Source organism: Nothobranchius furzeri, chromosome 3 (assembly GCF_043380555.1).
Source record: "Nothobranchius furzeri strain GRZ-AD chromosome 3, NfurGRZ-RIMD1, whole genome shotgun sequence".
Classification (NCBI taxonomy): domain Eukaryota; kingdom Metazoa; phylum Chordata; class Actinopteri; order Cyprinodontiformes; family Nothobranchiidae; genus Nothobranchius; species Nothobranchius furzeri.
This window is the reverse complement of record NC_091743.1, coordinates 64,315,610-64,334,992: the sequence shown is the minus strand read 5'-3', so window position 1 is coordinate 64,334,992 and position 19,383 is coordinate 64,315,610. Positions and strand designations below refer to the sequence as shown.

General features: G+C 43.8%; 1 protein-coding gene across 1 annotated transcript in view; it reads right to left on the bottom strand.

Moving 5' to 3' along the window:
• Positions 1-19,383, bottom strand: part of foxj3 (forkhead box J3) — a 95,586-nt gene that overhangs the window by 8,011 nt on the left and 68,192 nt on the right. The window contains exons 3-6 of the mRNA XM_015959013.3: positions 11,817-11,891; positions 6,627-6,710; positions 5,294-5,395; positions 1,587-1,715 (exon numbers count right to left, since the gene is read on the bottom strand). Of these exons, the coding sequence (XP_015814499.3) occupies positions 1,587-1,715; positions 5,294-5,395; positions 6,627-6,710; positions 11,817-11,891 (390 nt within the window). The remainder of the gene's footprint in view (positions 1-1,586; positions 1,716-5,293; positions 5,396-6,626; positions 6,711-11,816; positions 11,892-19,383) is intronic.

Genomic DNA, 19,383 nt, shown 5'->3' with positions numbered 1-19,383 from the left:
AACCGTTTTTTCTGACCCGATCATATTTCCGCCTTTTTCCTTTTTGCAGCTAAAGCAGGCGACGGAGGTTGAAGCCAACAGTCATATTCAGCATGCATGTAAAACTTAGATCGTATTTCTGAAAAAACAAGGATCACATGGAGTAAACGGGATATTTAATGCTACTCCAGATAAAAGACAAACAACTAAAGGGTAGAGTCTTCTGTGCCGCATCTCTAACAGTCTGAAAACGTGTTGATCATACAACATAAATCCCACATACCATAACAAAGCTTACCACCTTGCCTCATGCAACATTAAGAGAGCAACTGAAATGGACACAAAGCCAATACTCAGGTGGCTAAGCAAAATGTATTTAAAACAAAATCAATAGCAATACCTTTGTACAAATAAGCAGCCATTTTATACGTGTACTTGTGTGGGCAGTCAATGTTACTGGCTGCCTCTGGGTGTGAGACAGCAAGCAGTGCTGCCTCCAGCGAAAGGCTTGTCTAAAAGACTTACCACAGCAAGGCCACTGATGCGAACCTATTTCGTTTTACAGAGCAGGACCTGACCCGTGTCCGCTGTGGGCTCACTCTACAAGAGAGGTCACGTTCAATTTTTGATCCCAACATCTTCCTCCTCTAACATGTGGACATGCTGCTGAAGTGCGTGGCTCACAGACTGGCTCGGGGAAGAGCGAAGAGGTGATAATAAAGCCAAAGTGTTTACTGTGAGCTGCTGCTTTGGATGAGAGAGGGAGGGAAGGGGGGGAGTGAGAGAAAGAGAGAGAGCGAGCACATCCATCAGGCTGAGCCGATCGATGCTCAGTGCCTGGAGCAGGGAGCACTCCAGGATGCAGGAGGACCACACCAAAGAGGGGGCATCTCTGGTGGGAGGACATCACAGGGAGAGCTTCTCTTTGTCTGGCTTCCAGGAGCGAGCGCATGTTCCTTTGTTTTTCTTAACCCCCTTCCTGATGTTGTACTCCCGCGAATGTCCACCCTGAACCTCTGTCTACTGCCGTCTATTGCTTCACTGAAGAAGGCCTCCTGGGGCTTTCCGATTAAATGAAATACAGTACACTCTCTACAACTGCCAGTGTTTCACTTTCATTCCTTCGGTACCCGTGGCTCTAAAACAGACTAAAAATGTGGATTTAAAAGTAAACTACTATACAAAAATAGGTGAAAAGATCCTGAAATGAATAACAGATGGCTGTGAGACAAAATCTCCTGGAATGAGATGATTTAATACTAACAGTTTTATATTCCAGATGAAGGATAATTGGCTTTTAAAAAACATGCACAATAAAAAAAGGAATCATTATATTTATCCTGTGTTCACTTTTTAAAATTTCCAATTAAAGCGGATTTTGGTGCATCATTATGTTGTTCTTCCATGTTTCATATCAGCTTAAATCAGACAGGCATTGGTCCGTGATGCTCCTCGAGGCCCCTTTTTTTCCCCGCTGTTGGCTGGATCAAAACTTTTTTACGAGGTTACATTCAAGAGGAACTCCAGGGTTTGTAGGCCCAGAAAGACACCTGAAATCATCTTTTCTTCATTGAGAAACATCAGGCTTGTTCTTGGTGGTTTCTTACCGGTGTATAGCTGTGAACACTGCCCACACTGTTGAGATTGACGGAGGCCAGACTCTGGTCAGACAGGCTGTTGTTAAGGCTGCTTCTTGGGCTATCACTACCTTCCTGGTCTGTGTTGTACAACGCCACCTGAAACACACAAACATGCCTTCACGCCTCAAAACCCACAGGAACACATGCTAATCACCATCATCAGGGTCATCTCTGATATTTATTATTTATGTGGAAACGTAAAGCCTGTGAATGTGTGTGTGTGTGTGTGTGTGTGTGTGTGTGTGTGTGTCATAGAAAGACATGTCATAACAGTAGATTAGTTGTTTTATTTTTTGAGTGTGTTTGGGAGACACAGGGTGCTCCTAAACATCCCCACAGAGGGGTTCTTACAGAGTGTGTAAAGGGGTCTGGAGACAGCCGAGACACCGTTAAAGGTCACGGCACTGGTGATGTCACACACATCTGCTCACCAAGCGCAAATCAGTTTGGGACAGCCAACAAAGGGTTTCGGTGCAGCTAAGACGCTGACCTTTCAATGCAGGAGCAAAAACTAGCCGAAGCACTTCAGGACGACAGTCCTAATTACCATCTAACGAGGTTCTGCCCTCCCACCCGCCTAAATAAAGTGCTCATCAGACAATTAAGACGATAGAAAGCACAAACCAGATAATAAATATAATGACACCCGCAGGGAAAAGACTGTGCGCGTTGTGTGTTTTGAGAGAAGGACGGCAGGGATGCCCTGACGCTGTTGCAGTGGGAAAGCGTCTGGTATTTTAAGATGCCTGTGTGTCCTTCCGTGGCTGAGTGCATGATGGCTTCTGCTCATAGGAACAGAGCAGGCTCTGTGCTGAGCACAATAAGACAGCCGTGGCAGGATTCCTCAGGCTGCCCAGCACCCTGCCTGCCTCACAGCAGCAGACGGAAGCCTCTTGTCTTTCCGTCGAGCCACGGCGAGCCAACACAGAGGCCGCGCAGGGAGGCGTGGAACACAGGCAGCGCCGGCTGCCTTCTCTGCTCCGACTGATGTTTGTTTGGCCGGCTGACAAACATGCTGGTTCCAATCCAGAACGAGCAGTTAGAGCCCAGCCAGATTAACCTGTTAGAACGGGAGCTTGGCTCCTGCAGAAACGCTGAAAGTGGGCACCGCCACTCATGGAAGTGAGGTGAGGCGGACTACGAGCAGGACTTGGAGTTTAGAAGGAGGCACTCATTAGGCAGCTCCAGCTTGGCTCCAGCGTTCATTAGCGTGAAGAAGGAACTCAATGAGCGGCTAGGACTAAAGACTCAGGCACATCTAAGAGAGTCAGCTCTACGATGCTAATCAAAAACAGCGAGCCACAAAAATATAAACGTTGTGTAACAAAGTCATAAAACAAGCTTTTAGTCTCTCACCACGATCTATTTTTACTCAACCATAAAGCGTGATGATTTCAAAACCTCACGGCTCTGTGGTTTACCCAGCCCCCCCGAGCACCCCAAGTGAAGACACCTACTTGAGTTGTGTGTCTAACGCCGCGTCTCGTCTCACCCACATACTTAGAAGCACGCACTGGCCTATGACAAAAACACTTTACTACAATTAGATGTGCACACAGGTAGGATGAGCACACATAAATACACACCGGCTTGGGCCAACGTGCTCGTACAGGCAGGAGCGGCTCCACAGTAACGACTGTGTGTGGTTATTAAGAAACCAAGTCGGAGTGCTATTCTTAGCAGTGAATTAAGTTAAAAGCCAGAGGTGTCTTTCACATGGGGGGAGGGGACTAATCTAGAGCATGAGACAGGGATTATGAAATCAAAGCAAGACTGGCCCAGGTGTCTCCAACAATGGCAACAAACGCTGAGCACAATCCTTGCATGCAGGATTGAACAGACACCGAGAGAGGAACTCAACAACCCAAAGATAAATAAATAAAAGGCAGACTGCTCATTTGCAAGTAAGCCTAATTTTAACGCTTGGTCGTCACACATGACTGCAGAAACGTCATCACAGTCCACGAGTGTTTAAGGCACAAAATCACATTTTTGAGACAAAGAAATTTGAAAATAGAAAAAGAGAATGATTATGTAAAAGAAAACCTGACAGAAAGAGGAAAGAGAACAGAGGTTATTGTTGGTCCGATAGCCACCCTTCCAGCCTCTCCCATTGGTCTATGTGGGAAGGCGGGAATGAGGGAGAGCAACTGGAATAGAAAGAGAAAAACAGAGAGGGAATTCCTGTGGCTTGGCACGGTGCACAGAAAAGGGCGTGGCCTGTCGTGTGTTTACAGTGTAAGGCGGTGAGAAACAAGCTCTCTCCAAGGAGCTGGGGCCTCCGATCTGTTGATATTCAGCTTTTTTCCCCCTCCCCTGTTCAACTTTACCACTAAAAGTTTCTGACACAATCAAGTGAATAGAAGGCGAAGGGAAAAGTGGTTTTCATAATCAGAAAGCAGACGTGTGAGGCTAGTTTCACGTCTTCTGGCTGCTGCTGAGGTACTTTTTTTCCCCCCTGGATGTACAGTTGATGGCAGTCATGATTTAGCTGTCAGTGTGTAACACGGAGGCCTCATTATGTGGTGCTGCGGACAGTCGAAACGGAAAAGGGTCATCTTCCTCCACACTCTGGGCTTATATATCTGTCTGCTGCAGAAACATGAAAAATTGCCATTTCTGTTCTTCAAAGAAACAGCCTGCAGCTAGTAGTCTCTGACATTTGTCAAGACACGCTAAATCGCTCTGTAACATACTCCGCTATACATGTGCACACAAGTTTTAACACAAGGAGACATATGCTCAGACTGTTTCCCTCAGCCCCTGACACACGTCTCATATTTCCCATGAACACCCGGCCCTCGCTCACGCTAAACCGTCGTTCTTTAAAAAAAAAAATTCATTTTTTTTAAACGCTTGTAGCAAATGAATAAGCGACTCTTGTAGGCTTTTTAAAAGTGCTCCTGAGAGCTGCCCCCACTGGGCCCAGAGGATGAGAGCTTAAGGTTAAAAAGCCTATTTAAATTTCAGAGTGAGCCGCACACTCCCAGCTAACAGTCCCTGTAGCTTTGCTCTGTGATGTATAAGTGCTTCCACGCTTTTATGGATGTAAAGAAATAAAAATAAATAAATAATAAAAACTGGGAGACGAAGAAGCCAGCAGCAGGGGTGGTCACCTGTAGCGTGGTCACAGAATGACACACACACACACACACACACACACACACACACACACACACACACACACACACCTCTGGGTGTCAACCAGCGCTTCAGGTGAGAATACAGCAACCTCACAACGCACTGGGAGTGTTTTGTTGCAAGTGTGTGAGGACGTGAAAAGGTCTCGGTATCGGTGTGAGCATCGTTTTTCCGTAGAGAAGATAACAAGAGCCTGGTGTCTGTTGTTTCAGAGGAAAAAAGGTACAACAGGGCAGATAGTTGTGTATTTTGGTGTGGGTTGCAGAGAAGAGAAGCTTTAGGCACATGAGCATATGCTTGTGTTTGTGTGTGTGTGTGTGTGTGTGTGTGTGTGTGTGTGTGTGTGTGTGTGTGTGTGTGTGTGTGTGTGTGTGTGTGTGTGTGTGTGTGTGTGTGCATCTCCCCTCCACAAAAGTGTGCCTCTCTCTGTGGGGAATAGTGCTGTAGGTGGTTGGAGGAGTGGGTGGGGTCAGGGTGCAGCCGCGTAGCCAGGTGTGTGTTGGAGCTGGAGGCTGGATGGCTAGCTGTAGTACCTTGTTAGTCACAGTGTTGATTGCCAGCGTTGGAGAGGCACTTCCAGAGATGATACAGTCCATCCCCAAAGACTCTGAATCCAGGCTGTACGGCGTGGAAGCCTGTGTAGGTTGGGGGTAGGGTTTGGAGGCAGAGAATTGGAAAACAATAATTAAATAAAAATAAAAATTTAACATAATCCAATTATTACAAACAGTATTGTAGCACGAGCAAAGCTACCAACGCCATGGTAGCAACAAATGTGATCTGGACAATTAAATAAACAAACAATTTTAATATAAGAGAGCTACACCTTTATTTAGGCCACATCCAAACTGTTTTCTGAAAAGATCAAGCCTTACCCCCCAGCCCCACCCCACACTTCCAGACATACGGTATAACACATACATGCCCTGGTGTTACTGTAAAGGCACACTGCTAGGAGAGATAACTCTGCCATGCCTGTCTCCCAAAACTGCTTACTGTAAGAGGATTGGCTGCCAACAATACCAGCTTTTTTAATTCACGAAAACATAAATGAGATTAAAAAAAACTCATTTTCAATGTCTGTGACTCTTAATGGAATGCCTTTTGGGCAAATGATGCCTGAGTGGGGGAGGGGCTAATCACCGAGCGCTTGTACAACAGAAAACACACATTGAGTTGTCTTTGTGTCGCGCTCAAACTAGAGATTTAAGAAAATAATAAAAACCTGCCAGCAGCGGTGCCTGATGAGTCTCAAACTACAATTAAACCAGATAATTGATGCAATGTGAAACATTTTAATGCTGCTCTGTGACTATATGAAGATTTTTTTCATCTTAGGCCATCTCTATGCAAGTCTCCTTTCATTGGTTAAAAAGAATCCGTGTTCATCCCTGCCCCTGGTTAACCACGCTGAGGACGACGAGGCTCGTGCACTGGGATGCTCAAGGATGAGCTGGATCTGAGGAGATCCTGAAAACCCTGTACAGCTGTGTGCAACGGAGGACCAAACCTTTGCATAATTTAAACAGAGGTTCTGTTCAGAACAGCCTGCACCTACACTTCTGCATTAACTGGTGTTTTTAAAAAAATTATACGAGTGCACAATGTTTTAATGCATGTGCAATAATGGTGGAGAAGAGCATTGTTTAAACACAAAGAGACCACTTAGCATGCATGGAGAGGCAATTAGACAAAACCAGTGTGTAAACTCGTACTGTCACTGTGTGTGCATGTGTGGATGTGTGTGTGCAAGTGAAACGTGAGTTAAAGAAGGTCCAGAAAAATCACTAAAAACAGAATAGAATAAAAAGAGAAAACCAGGAAACCAAAGGACTGAGATTTCTTCAGGGATATGGAGACACTCACTCGCTCTCCAGACCGAGGCCTCTTCTTTGGCCGAGTTGGCAAGGAGTCCTCCTTTGGGTTGGTGTCAATGGCCCAGTAGGAGCCCTACAGACAACAAATTAAAAAAGGACCTGTATTATAACCCATTTATTACATAATCATGTTAGAGCTGCAATGGCATATTTGGAAAACAAATTAGCTTAAAACATTTTGTCCATGCCTCTTAAAAACACACTCGGCAGTTTTGCTTGCTTTTAGCACCCCCTAGTGTCTGGTATAAATTCTCTGTGGTCAAACTGAAAAGGAAACTTATCTCCTAATTGTGCGTTTGTCTTTTTAACACCTTAGTCTAACTTCTGAAATGTCTCCCCAGCCTTCATTGGTTTCTACAGGAGTGACTGTGTTTCTCTTACATAGGCTGAATTGGAAGGGGCGAGTGTTACGTGACCGTGTTTGCATTAAAAAACAAGCTTGTTTGCTGATTCGTTACAACAGCTTTAATCATTTTAAAGATCTATAAATGCTAACCTAAACACATAATATTTAACTGTGAAAGTGTCTGTCTGTCTGTCTGTCTGTCTCCTGACTCTCCTGACAGCATAAACACCAGATCTTTGCTATTGTCTGTTGTTTCAGCCTAAATCTTTATTAGAGCTAAAAGCTGCATGTTTAGAGTGTGTGTGGGTGTGTGTGGGTGGGCTTTGTTAGCAAGAAAGGTTTGGCATTCCCCCTCTGCGGCTGCTTCTCAATGAGAGGCTGGCGAGGGCAGCTGGTAGTGGTGAAATGCGAAGCCCTTCCTGAAGCTGCACTTCCTCAGCCTCAGGTACTGAAATCACTGAGCGCTCTTGCCAAGGATGAAGGATCAAGCGTCTCAGCCCAGAAATCAAGGCAGCGCTAACCTCGCCGTGTTGCTCTTTTTCTAAGGTCTGAGCAAGGCTAATGGAGAAGAGATCAGTTGGGGCTGCAGTTAATAATTCCACAAGCAAGCTGCATGAATTATCCTAGCATTTGGTCCCCCACTTCATTTATTTTTGATGGTTTTACTACTCAAAGTCAACAGGAAGAGTGCTAAAAAAAGTTGCTTTTACCCTAAGGCCCTGTATTTTATTACTATTTTATTTAGCCCTTGATAAAAATCTCAATTGCCAAAAAGAAAGTAAGATCAGCACCTTTAAAATAACTTATTTTTCTGAAAAAAATAATTGATATTTGAATGAGAAACTCTCAGGTCAATGGGCAAGCTGGTTCTGCAAAAGGTGCAGAACCAATCTGTTATTTACGGCAGAAACCGTTTCCATACAATCATCAGGGGGTTCAAATCCTAGCTCAGAATGTGAGTGGCTTTGGGGTCAATTAACATTTTCCTCAAAGGGAAAATAACTCCCCGTGCAATCAACATAAAAAAGAAGAAACATTCTCAAGTTCTGATACAAATAAAGAGAAACTTCATTAAAACTTCGCTTCACAAAAGGTGAGCAATTGTTCTGTTTTAAGTAGAAGTTAAGCACACGAGAAGACTTAAAGCTTTAAAAGTGAGCGTCGCAGACAAAGCCGGGCTGGTTGGCGTTTCGTTTAAGTGAGGATTGGGGAGGGGGCACCTAAGTTTACCCTCGTCTGATGAGAGTTTGTTTCCCTATGGGGAATTAGCAGGGGAGAAGAAAAACATATAAGAGCCATTAAATTATTCACAAACACGGCAATATTCCATAGCAAAGCTAAGTTAAGTGTATCCACAAGAGTTTGGGGCAAAAACTGCAAAGCCACAATATAATATAAGGAGAAAGTTAGATCTTTATTAAAAGAGAAGAAAAAAGACAGATCTAGTTAACAGATGTAAACTACCTCTTCTGTTCCCCTAAATGGCACGCCTCATTTTCATGCATCAACATAAATAACATCATCTGCTTCCTCTTTTTCATGTAAATTTGGGGAAGAGACAAACAGAAACAGCTTAAAAGAAGATCATCACAGTTAGCCTCCGTGTGTCTTACCTCCGAGTTGGTAAAGGTGTGCTTCTGCACAATAACCCCATATCTAACACCATCTCACACACAGACACAGAGAGAGAGACAGAAAGACGTAGAGCGACAGGACTCTCCTATCTCATGCAACGGCAGCTCTCATATTCCTGCCACATTACAATATTGATGCAACATATCAAGACCGGCTAGCAGCTCTTTGAAGTTGTCTTTGGGGGGGGGGGGGATTCCAAATTAAACATTAAGGATGCGAGCTTGTTGGCCATGCATTTGGAATGGGATCCATACAGCAATAGATTATTTTGTATTTAGTGGAGCAGCTCCCAGGAGTGTCAATATCAGAGGATTACAGCAAAACATGAAATTAGCATTCAGTCCCCATCCTCTACACAGCCTGGCATAGCTCTTCAGGAGTGTGTGTGTGTGTGTTGTTGTCCTAGGGTGTGTACAGTGTGCTGTGGCAGTGCACGGATTGTATCTGGGTTAGGCTACATAAAGATGGACCTATGCACGCCATCACAGCTAATATAGACCCATAAGCTCCCTCCTCATGAGCAGCACGACCCATCAGGGGAGGGAAGGTTTTTATAAGGTTGATGCTGCTTAAGATTATGAAGCTCGTTGGGCTGAAATTGAAAATGTAGATGACCCTACTGAGATTCAAATGCCAAGTTAACATCCAGTGCGTTTACATGCAGCCAGTAACCCTTTTAAAACCCGAATATTCACAATAACCCGGTTCCGCAGGTCCTTGTAAACACCGCCAAAAACCCGGATTAGGGCTGGGCGATATGACGATTTTAGACCGTTTTACGATCTACACACCTGACGGTCTGTCATTTCTGAGAGACCTTTTTATCACGATTCACAGCTCTGCTGTTGAATTTCTGCCTCTGAATGAAAAGGGAACTTACCCCAGGCGAATGACACGCCTTTGTTTGACCCTTAACCAATCAGAGTGAGTCATAGTAATATAATAGTGCCCCGCTTGTTTTCACCTGTGTGTGAACAAACATGGCTTCGGCCGCGGCTGAGAGCGACAACGAGGTTTTCGTTCCGAAGAGGAACGCAGGGTTTCCTTAGCGTGCGGCGCTAACAACTTAGCGACGTGACGTGTCTCGGAGAAAGCGTAAAAACACGTTAGACGCTTCTTCTGAAGCAGGAGAATAACACCGCTTCTTAAGCAGAGCACGACATCGCCTCGGCTCATTCACGGCCGAGCATTATCGACCCAGCACAGCCACTGGGTCGTTGGAGCTGCCCCGTGACTGCCTGATGGAAAACCAGCGGGTTTCATCAGACTCGTAGTTTCTTGTTTTTGCTGGGACCCCCTGTATTTTACCGCTCCCTCCTGCAGTCTTCCCCTATTACAATTTAAAATGATTCTGTAAACTCCGTGTATCAATAGAAACAATCTCTGCCTCTGCCAGCTGCAGTAAATGTAGTTTCCAAATAATAAGAGGTGCATTCATCTGTGTATCTCCTTTGACCGGCATTAGTGATATTTCCAGCACCAGAACAGTGAAACAAAGAAAGATTCCCGAGTTTGTTAGTAATTTTATTTATTAGGTGCATCTAACCTGTTCTATTTTTCTCTGAGATGAGATCAAATCAGTGCTTCTATGGGTTGTCTCCAATCTGCACTGGAAAATTTTACTGTATTTAGAGACTTGTTGCAGAAAATATTCAGAATGCGTAGTTTTTTGCTACCACAAGCGATCTCTGGTCCAGCCGCACATCAGAGCCGTATTTGAGCTTAACTATCCACTACATGAGCAACTGGGAGCTACATAGTATTTTGAACAAGTTAATGTTTGCACAATACGTTTGCAATGGACATGTTTGCACTTTAAATATGTTTATGATTTTAATTTATGTTAAGTTACTTGAAAAACGAGAAAAACTGATTTTTGTAATTGTTTCTCTCAGGGCTTTTATCATCTCTGGTGTGAGTTTAAAATATAAGTGTGTTAGCACTGTGTTGATTATCCCTAATATGAATAAATGTTTATTTATTCAATGTTTCTCTTCTTTAATACGCAATTGAAGTTATGCTATTCATGGATAAAAAAACGTGATAAAATCGAAATCGTTATAAAATATTGGAAACATTGTGATATTCTATTTTTGCCATATCGCCCAGCCCTAACCCGGATATGCTCATAACCGGGTTTTTAAAAACCCTGTTACTACATCTGGGGTAACCCTTTTCTAACCCGAATGTTTGGTCGTGTAAACGCATACCGGGATATCCCCATCAAAGTGTGTGTTCTACGCATGCTCTGTTCGCAAGGAATCTTGGTCTTGAGTAGCGAGACGTCTTGTATGCGCCAGAACACCGGAAGTAAACAACAAGTTGGGGGCAAAATGGCGAGTCGCGGCACAGCACCACACTTTGAGTGACGAGGAAACTAAAGCGCAAACAAATGCGGTCACTATCTCTTCCGAACTGGGAAATGCTGTTGTTTTCACGGATACCGGAACAAGAAGAACGGGAAATGACGCATATTGCGTCTGGACGTAGTCCACACGTCCTGACGCTACCCCAACGTTCGCAGTTAAATCGGGTTATGCAAGTTAGAGGTAACTCTTTCTATTTATGCTTGTAAACGGGTTATTCTGATCAACTCAGAAACCCGAATACCGACCTTAACCCGATCATAACCTGGATATTGGCTGCATGTAAACATACTCATCGACTACATCGCTTTAGAGAGAGGAGCTGGGAACAAAAAGAGATCAGGTTTCGCAAACATTTTGGGGGTGGCAAATCTGTAAGTGGCCTGGCTCTTTACACCTCAGGTGTACCCATCTGACGCCTTGATCTCAGATCCACATTTACAATGGTTGCTGCTTTTGAAAAACATTAGTATGCATTTGCGTGGGGCTGGGAAGTTCATTCCAGCCCGTTTCCAGAGTGTCAAGAGTCCTGGCAGCCATTCAGAGGGAAACATTTTCTACCAGGGAGTGAGTCTTTCTCTCTCTCTCTCACACACACACACACACACACACACGCACACGCGCACGCGCACACACACACACACACACACACACACACACGCGCACACGCACGCACACGCACGCACACACACACACCTAAAATGCTTTTGCCAACTGACTGTACTTACTTGAAACTTAACACATTTCATAAAAACACTTTTTTATTTTATTTCCACCACACTCACGTTTCATCTGAACAGCTTATAATTAAAATAGCGTTTTTCACTCTTACCTTTCCAGGGTCATCTTTAGAGCGAGGCACTTTGAGAAAACATTTGTTTAATGACAGATTGTGCCGTATTGAGTTCTGTGGGAGAAAACAAAGAGAGAGAGAAGTAAACACAAATTGAAAAAAATACCTGATTATACAAAGAACTCCGTGATAAACAAGTGTGGAGAATATCACTGCCCACATTGACGAGGACAACTTTTTGCGTGCACGTTTAATATCTTTAAAGTTCTGCGTGCTTCGGTGAATTTAGATCACGTGGGAGCTAAATTAGAGTAAAAAGTAACCAGACTATATCTTTCTCCGTGTCCAACAAATTCCATTTGGGTTGCGCTGCATATCAAATTCCACGTGTGCCAAAAATAGGAACAGGGAGGAATCCCACACTGGGGTGGTTGCTGATAGCAGGGACTGATATTAATTAATGCCTCAGCAGCCTCCTGTGGGGGCTGGAAAATGAATTATGTAGATCATTCTGAAAGTTAACTCATTACTGTGTTACAAGCTCCTCCATGGTGGTGGGAAGGGGAATTCATGTATTAGCTTGATAGGAAAGTAGAGGTGCGCTGAATTAGCCACACACACACACACACACGTTACAGAGGTGTGTGTGAGTGTGTTCAAACAGTTTTCTCACTGCAGCCATACTGTTGGTGACTAGCTGGAGACATGAGGCAGCAAAGGAAATCTGTAAAATTTCTATTGCAATTGCACCAAGTTTGTATTAGATACAGCTGGAGTGTGCAACCTTCCAGTCAAATATTTGGGATAATTTATTTATTTTTTGGTCTCTAATTTTATTTACAATTTATACACAAACCCTTACTAAGGTTGTCACATTTCTTGCATTTTGACACATCGAAACACAGAAACATGATAATATTTGGAGTTACTGAATCCATATTTAAGAGCGATGTATTGATTTTTTTTATTTAGATTTTACATAAAAGCATTTACTGTATTCCTTTGGGTGGTATATATTTCGTATCGTCTCCGCTGCATTGCAATTTATATCGTATTGTCTCTACTGTATTGTATGATATACAATATATCACATCGCCAGATTTTTGCAATGCACACCCTTAGTTACATTCACAAAAATTAAAAAGTAAAGAAAGAAAATGCTACTAAATATGAACTTTAACAGGTTTAAACAAGAAATACAACAATGTGATACAAGAAACCTAACTTCATCAGTAATATAGAAGCAAGCTGTCCCTCACCTCCAACCAGGTACTCTAAAGGCCACAATGATACATTTTCAAGGAAAGGCTCAATTCAAAATGTAGAAAATATGAATGAATGCTCTTCTAGCAGCTGACTGGTGTATTGTGACCACATTTAAATCTTGCTCCTGCCATTTCAAACGAACTCCTATCAGGTACTACTACCTACACACTAGAGGACATATATTGAGACGCTTCCTTCAGACTTCTTCTAGCTTCAGAACTAGATAAGGAAGTGCTCAGGCTTGCACTGTGATCTGAACTCTTATGTGGTCTGAATGTAATTAAGCCACAGGCGCCTCGGTCTTCTTCCAAGTGAGATTGTGCACAGCTGTGATGGAATAACTTTGAATCTGCAGATGTAAAACCACACGCGGCCTTTATAAAGATGCGGGACAACTTTAGGGAAGCACACGGTGAACCCACAGATACATGTCAGGTGAGAATTCAGGCTAAACAGGTTTTTACGCTAGCTCATTTTATTGCAAAAGCAAAAACCATTAGCCTGACAAGCCATCCTTTTTGTGTAAATGTATAGTCTGGCCATGATCCATACACAGTGTTCAGCTTTTGTGTGTGTGTGTGTGTGTGTGTGTGTGGGGGGGGGGGGGGTGGTGATACGCTAGCAACGAACAGCGTGACATACCCATAGCATACCCATAGCATCTGTCAGTGGGACAGTCTGCCATACACCGTCAAAGAAGTAGAAGAAGAAGTCCCTCTATCTGCCCGTGTCCCAAAGAAAGGCTCAAGTCTAAATCGTCCAAAGTTGATACCAAAGCTGTTTCAAACTAGCGCTGTTGCTGAGCAGACACCATCTTTGTCATTTTGTTCAGTTTGATCTGCCATAATCAGATCAGCTATAATGGTGCTCAGCCCACCCATCATGTCTCTACTAACCGAGCTCCGTGATTGGTCTGGCCTACACTTCACTGAGGAAATGGTGGACCTGCTGAGGCTACAATAGAGCGTGGTCTGCAGAGCTACTGCTCCGGTTTGACTAGATTTCTTGGCTTGTAATAGCTGCATGAACTCTGTAGTTCTGCATTAATTAGGATTAATAAAATAACATTCATAGATGTGTTTATGCATTAGTGACAAACACATAAAAAGTTCCCAATCTGTGGGATTTAAGGCCGACAGAGGTGCAACAAGTGTGTCTGAGTGCAAAGGTTTTTGATTTAAGCTTTGCACTTCTACACACACCAAGGTACGTAAAATAATTCTGCTTCAGAGTCTGTGTCTAAGCGTGTGCGTGTGTGTGTGTATAGGACTTCGTGCCAGACAGATGGAGGCAGCTAAACATGCACAGAGAGGTGGCTCTATCCATTAAGGAACTTCTGCTAGGACTAAATCATTGATACAGTCAAGCAGTCATGGCCTGCTGCGACATCAGAAGTTTACTTTTTAATGAACTCTGCCTGCCTCCCATCCAGTCAGGCAATGCACCCCAAAATGTCCCACATTGTGCTCACAAAAATCATTTCACCACTTAAGACACATTGCAAAGCGAAGCTAGCAGTCTATGAGTCAATTCTTGGCAAGGAGCAGAGGTTAAAATATTCAAATAAAAACCTAAAAATGACAGCGACTTTAACTGCGTTTGACTGAATATATTTGCTGAGTCAAACAAGAGCTTTAAAAGTTGGGTCCAAGTTTTAAAAGGAACCAACCAGGGGTTTGTATTGAGTCTATGGATATGAGGGAACGCAGGTCTACGGTGGAGGGAAATGAAGTAGGTGGAAGAAGTCAGAGGGTGTTAGCGGTTGTGCACAAAGTGATTCAGACAGAGCTCACTGTAGGGGTCCTGCCCAAGAGCTGCCTAGCATCTACCTGCAACCCCCACAGAGCATCTCACCCTCAGAATAAGTCAGTGTGTATGTCCATATATGCAAGATGGGATGACTTCTACACACCCAAAAGAAAATTATAAAATGCATGCGCTCACACACTAAAACATGTCTCCCAACAAATGGCGGTGATTTAACACACCAGGACAGCAGTGGAGGCGTAAGCAACTCCACCCTCCCTGCCCCCCCCCACCTTGTTGAGAAGCACAGCAGCTTGGCAGATGGGCCTCCAGGAGAAAGTAGGTCAGGCTGACCTCTGCGTTCGCTGTGTCAAACGCTCAGAGTGAGCTAAAGGGACAGGCCGTGTCAGAGCCCTGCTCCTCACAGCTGAGGAAGAGGAGGCACCCCGTGCACATGGGCAGAGACCATGGGGAGCAAATGCTGCATGCTGCCTATAAAGACGTGCGCGCACACATGTAACAGTTTTGACATAAGAATGAGCACCAGCAGCCAAGGAAGGAGACGACACACTCTAGGTCTGTTGTGAATAAATTAAAGGCCACTGTATGTTCAACAACTTGGCCAATTTTCACACCATCTACTTGACTCCAGACAAATAAATAAATAAATAAATAAATAAATAAAACAAAAGCTTTCATCAACCAACACATTGTTATTTTGCTATTAAGGAGTGAGAAATAAAACTGCAGGCAAAGAAACTATAAGTTTACTTCAAGCATTGCTGAGATCAAGTGAGAGTTTCAGATGACCAGGAGGAGCTCTCTAACAGTTCCAGCTCCGACGCCAGGGACCTGAAGCTGGACCTGATGCCTCTGTGATCAAAGTGTTCTTTCAAGCATCGACAAGAACGGGACGTCAGGCAGAAGTAAGCGATACAGCGACCTTCATAAGAGGAGCCACTGATGAAAGCTACTTTAGTCAAAAGCAAAATAAACTTCTGGACTGAATTAACATTTCTGAATAAGAACAAGATGACTGATTCCAAGTTGACAGTAAACTGAATTTAGATGATTCAATAAATATCAGCCATGCTCCAAGCTGATCCGGCTTATAATGAAAACAATACACACTTTAATATTTCTAGAAAAATAAAATAATCTGCTGTCTCGTTTATTTTCTGATGCAGGAAAAATAAACACCAGAGGAGACACTCCTGTAAATATTATCTTTTGGGCGATAGGAGGGGATGAGTGGCTGATCTGTCAGCAAGTCTGAATGATGGATGGATAGAAAAGGCTTAAAGTGAGACCAATGCTTTAGACACATTTAAAAACACTTTTTGAAATAAAATCTCAAGGGCCAATGAAAGCTAAAGGGTGGGGGGGGGGGGGTGATGACCCGCAAATAGAAAGCACAACAGACCAAAGAGAAAAGGAACTTTTAAAAGGGAGCTTTCTAATTAGCATGTAGTGTTCACAACTTTATGGACCGAGGCCGTCTGCTAGAAGAGAGTGGCCCATGTCACATCAGACAGAGAGGAAATATAACACAAGGGTCTAGCACACAGCAATTCATTCACTTCAGCATTCGCTCAAGGCTAAAAGAGTATAACAGTTTGCTGTTTCCATTCAGTACCATGTCAGTAGAATGACAGTCAAATGACTTACAGTGTTCCACTTCTGCTGGAATAAATGAATTAAATCATTTTCATTAAAACAAAATAAATAAATAACTTTATATATATATATATATATATATATATATATATATCCATTTTCTGAACCTGCTTTTTCCACACAGGGTCGCGGGGTGGGGGGGCTGGTGCCTATCTCCAGCGGTCAACGGGCAATCAAGCGGGGTACACCCTGGACAGAGTGCCAGTCCATCGCAGGGCAACACAGACACACTGGACAAACAATCATGCACACACACACTCACACCTAAGGACAATTTAGACAGACCAATAAACCTAACAGTCATGCTTTTGGACTGGAGGAGGAAGACGGAGTACTCGGAGAGAATCCACGCATGCACAGGGAGAACATGCAAACTCCATGCAGAAAGATCCCAGGCCGGGAAGCGAACCCAGGACCTTCTTGCTACAAGACAACAGCTCTAACCACTGCTCCACTGCGCAGCCCTATATTATATATATATATGCACACACAATTGAAGAGAGCTAGGACCAATCAGAGCATTGAACAACGTGACGTATTCATTGCTATGGAAATGAGTTAATGGGGCTGTCTGCCATACGCCTTCGAAGAAGCAGAAGATGAAAATACATCCCTTTTCTAAATAAATGACAAAGGGAGACGAGGCAGTTTTGGCTTACTTTTAGCATCCCCTAGTGTCCGTCTGCAGAACTGAAAGTAAAACCTATCTCCTTGTGCGTTTGTCTTTTTAACACCTAAACCTAACAGCTAAAATGTCTCCCCAGGCTTCCCTAGTGTCTAGAGGATTGATTCATCAATAAATTAAACAAATCAGAATGATCTAAAACATGCAGGAAATGTGGTGGAACCAGACTGCGGCGCCAGGTATGTCAGCTCCGTACAGACCGGCAACTCTGCATTTGCAAGTGGAATATTCTGGCCACAGGGGGTGATGGGAGCTGGGTGGCCTTTCATTATATCCATTTAGGTTCCTCTATCTGCTCATGTCTCAAAGAAAGGCTCAAGTTTAAATTGTCCAAAATTGATGCCACAGTCGTTTCAAGCATGCAATATTCCTGAGCCGACGTCACCTTTGCAGTTTTTCTTAGTCGCAACTCTGATGCTAAGCCCACCCAATCTCTCTCTACAAACGAAGCGCTGTGATTTGCCAGAACTAAATTTGTTTGGGCCAATGGTAGATCTGCTGAGGCTACAACAGAGAGTGGCTAGACAGATGTGAAGATCAAAATCTTGTGCCAAGGTTTGTCTAGATTTCTAGGCTACTGAACTAAAGCAGCATAGAGAAATGTACACTGTCAGAAACTCACAGGCTCAGTGCTTCTGTAGGAGGAACACTTGACACAACACTGGTTTCGATCAGATGTAACTGTTGTGTTTAAAATGTTTACTTGTTCACTATAGGGTGCATTATCATTTCCAGTCATGCTTACTGCACACAGGCGGAACTTGTACCGCGCTCTACATAAACAGTGCAGGTGCGGCACTTCCACACTTTATAGTTCCACCTTCTGTTACCCGACATTGTGATAATACTAGATATGTCAGTATTATCAAATCCCACATTTTCATCGTCTATTTTCTATCGGAAGTCAATGCAGGACATAAGTGTAGCAGACTTTTCTGAATGAAAAACTCAAGAGTGACCGATTAAAATCAGAAATGTCCATCCATCCATTTTTGGCCGCTTATCCGGGGTCGGGTCATAGGAGCAGCAGCCTAAGCAGGGAGGCCCAGACTTCACTCTCCCCACACACTTGAGACAGTTCCTCCTGGGGAATCCCAAGGCGTTCCCTGGCTAGCTGAGAGACATTAAGATTAATGCCAGGAGCAGGGCTTAATTTGAGCCGGATCTTGCCGGAACAAGATCCGGGAAATATTTTATTTTGAAAGGACCGTTCTGGCAAATGACTACTAGAATCCGGCAACTCACGCGACAAACTTGTGCTATACGCAGGACTTGAATCACGGGTGAGCTAAAGGGTGTTCCTGGAAGCCCTCAACATACTCAGGGGAGCCCCAAAATGATCCTGGTTCTACTTATATTACATTATCTATGTGGACTCTCCAGGGATTATTTTGAGCTGAGAAGCGTAGAGCTCTGATCGTTGACGCGCTCCAGACAGATGCGTCCTGAGTACGGCCACAGTAACGCTCTTAAAGTGTCGCCACCTCAAAAACAAAGTTAACACGCAATCGTTTATGTCAACTCATATCCGTTTATGCTTTGTCTTTTAGTTGGGCCTGATGCGTTTCACTTCAGCGGAGCGCATCACCCGTTTCCTCCTCCGGTGACTTCACCTCACCGGAGCGGTCAGCGCGCACTTCGCTATATTTGCGGTCGGTAGATCTTTTTGAACTGCAGTTCAAAGGTAACTCATGAGGTGAAAAATATGAAGCCAGGTAGCAGTTTTTCTTTATGATTGAGTGGAGATGCAGAAGATAATGGACAGACAGGACAGAAAAATAGTCAAATAAAAACAATTTCATTTTTGTACCTGGTGGTTGCAACAGACACCATTGAAGGTAATCAGAAGTGAGGAACAGAATATGAAATTACTCTTTCAATGTTTAGATCAGCAGGAACTCTGAGAGGTTGCAGGAGCATCAGTGAGTTTGAGGCTGCTGTGCAGAGGGAGGGGGGAGAGGCCTGAAGCAGGGGAACAGTAAAGATGCAAAAAATGCCGTTGTTTAAACTTAGAAAATGTGGGCGCATTTTTAATTACTTGTTAATTCCCCCCAATTTTGCCTTTAGTGAACTTTGTTTTGACATCAGTATTTGCATTCCGGGAACGTTTGATTTACAAATTAAGCACCGGCCAGGAGGCATCCTAACTAGATGCCTGCCTCACCTCAACTGGCTCCTCTTGAAGGGGAGGAGCAGCGGATCTACTCCAAGCCCCTCCCGGATGACCGAGCT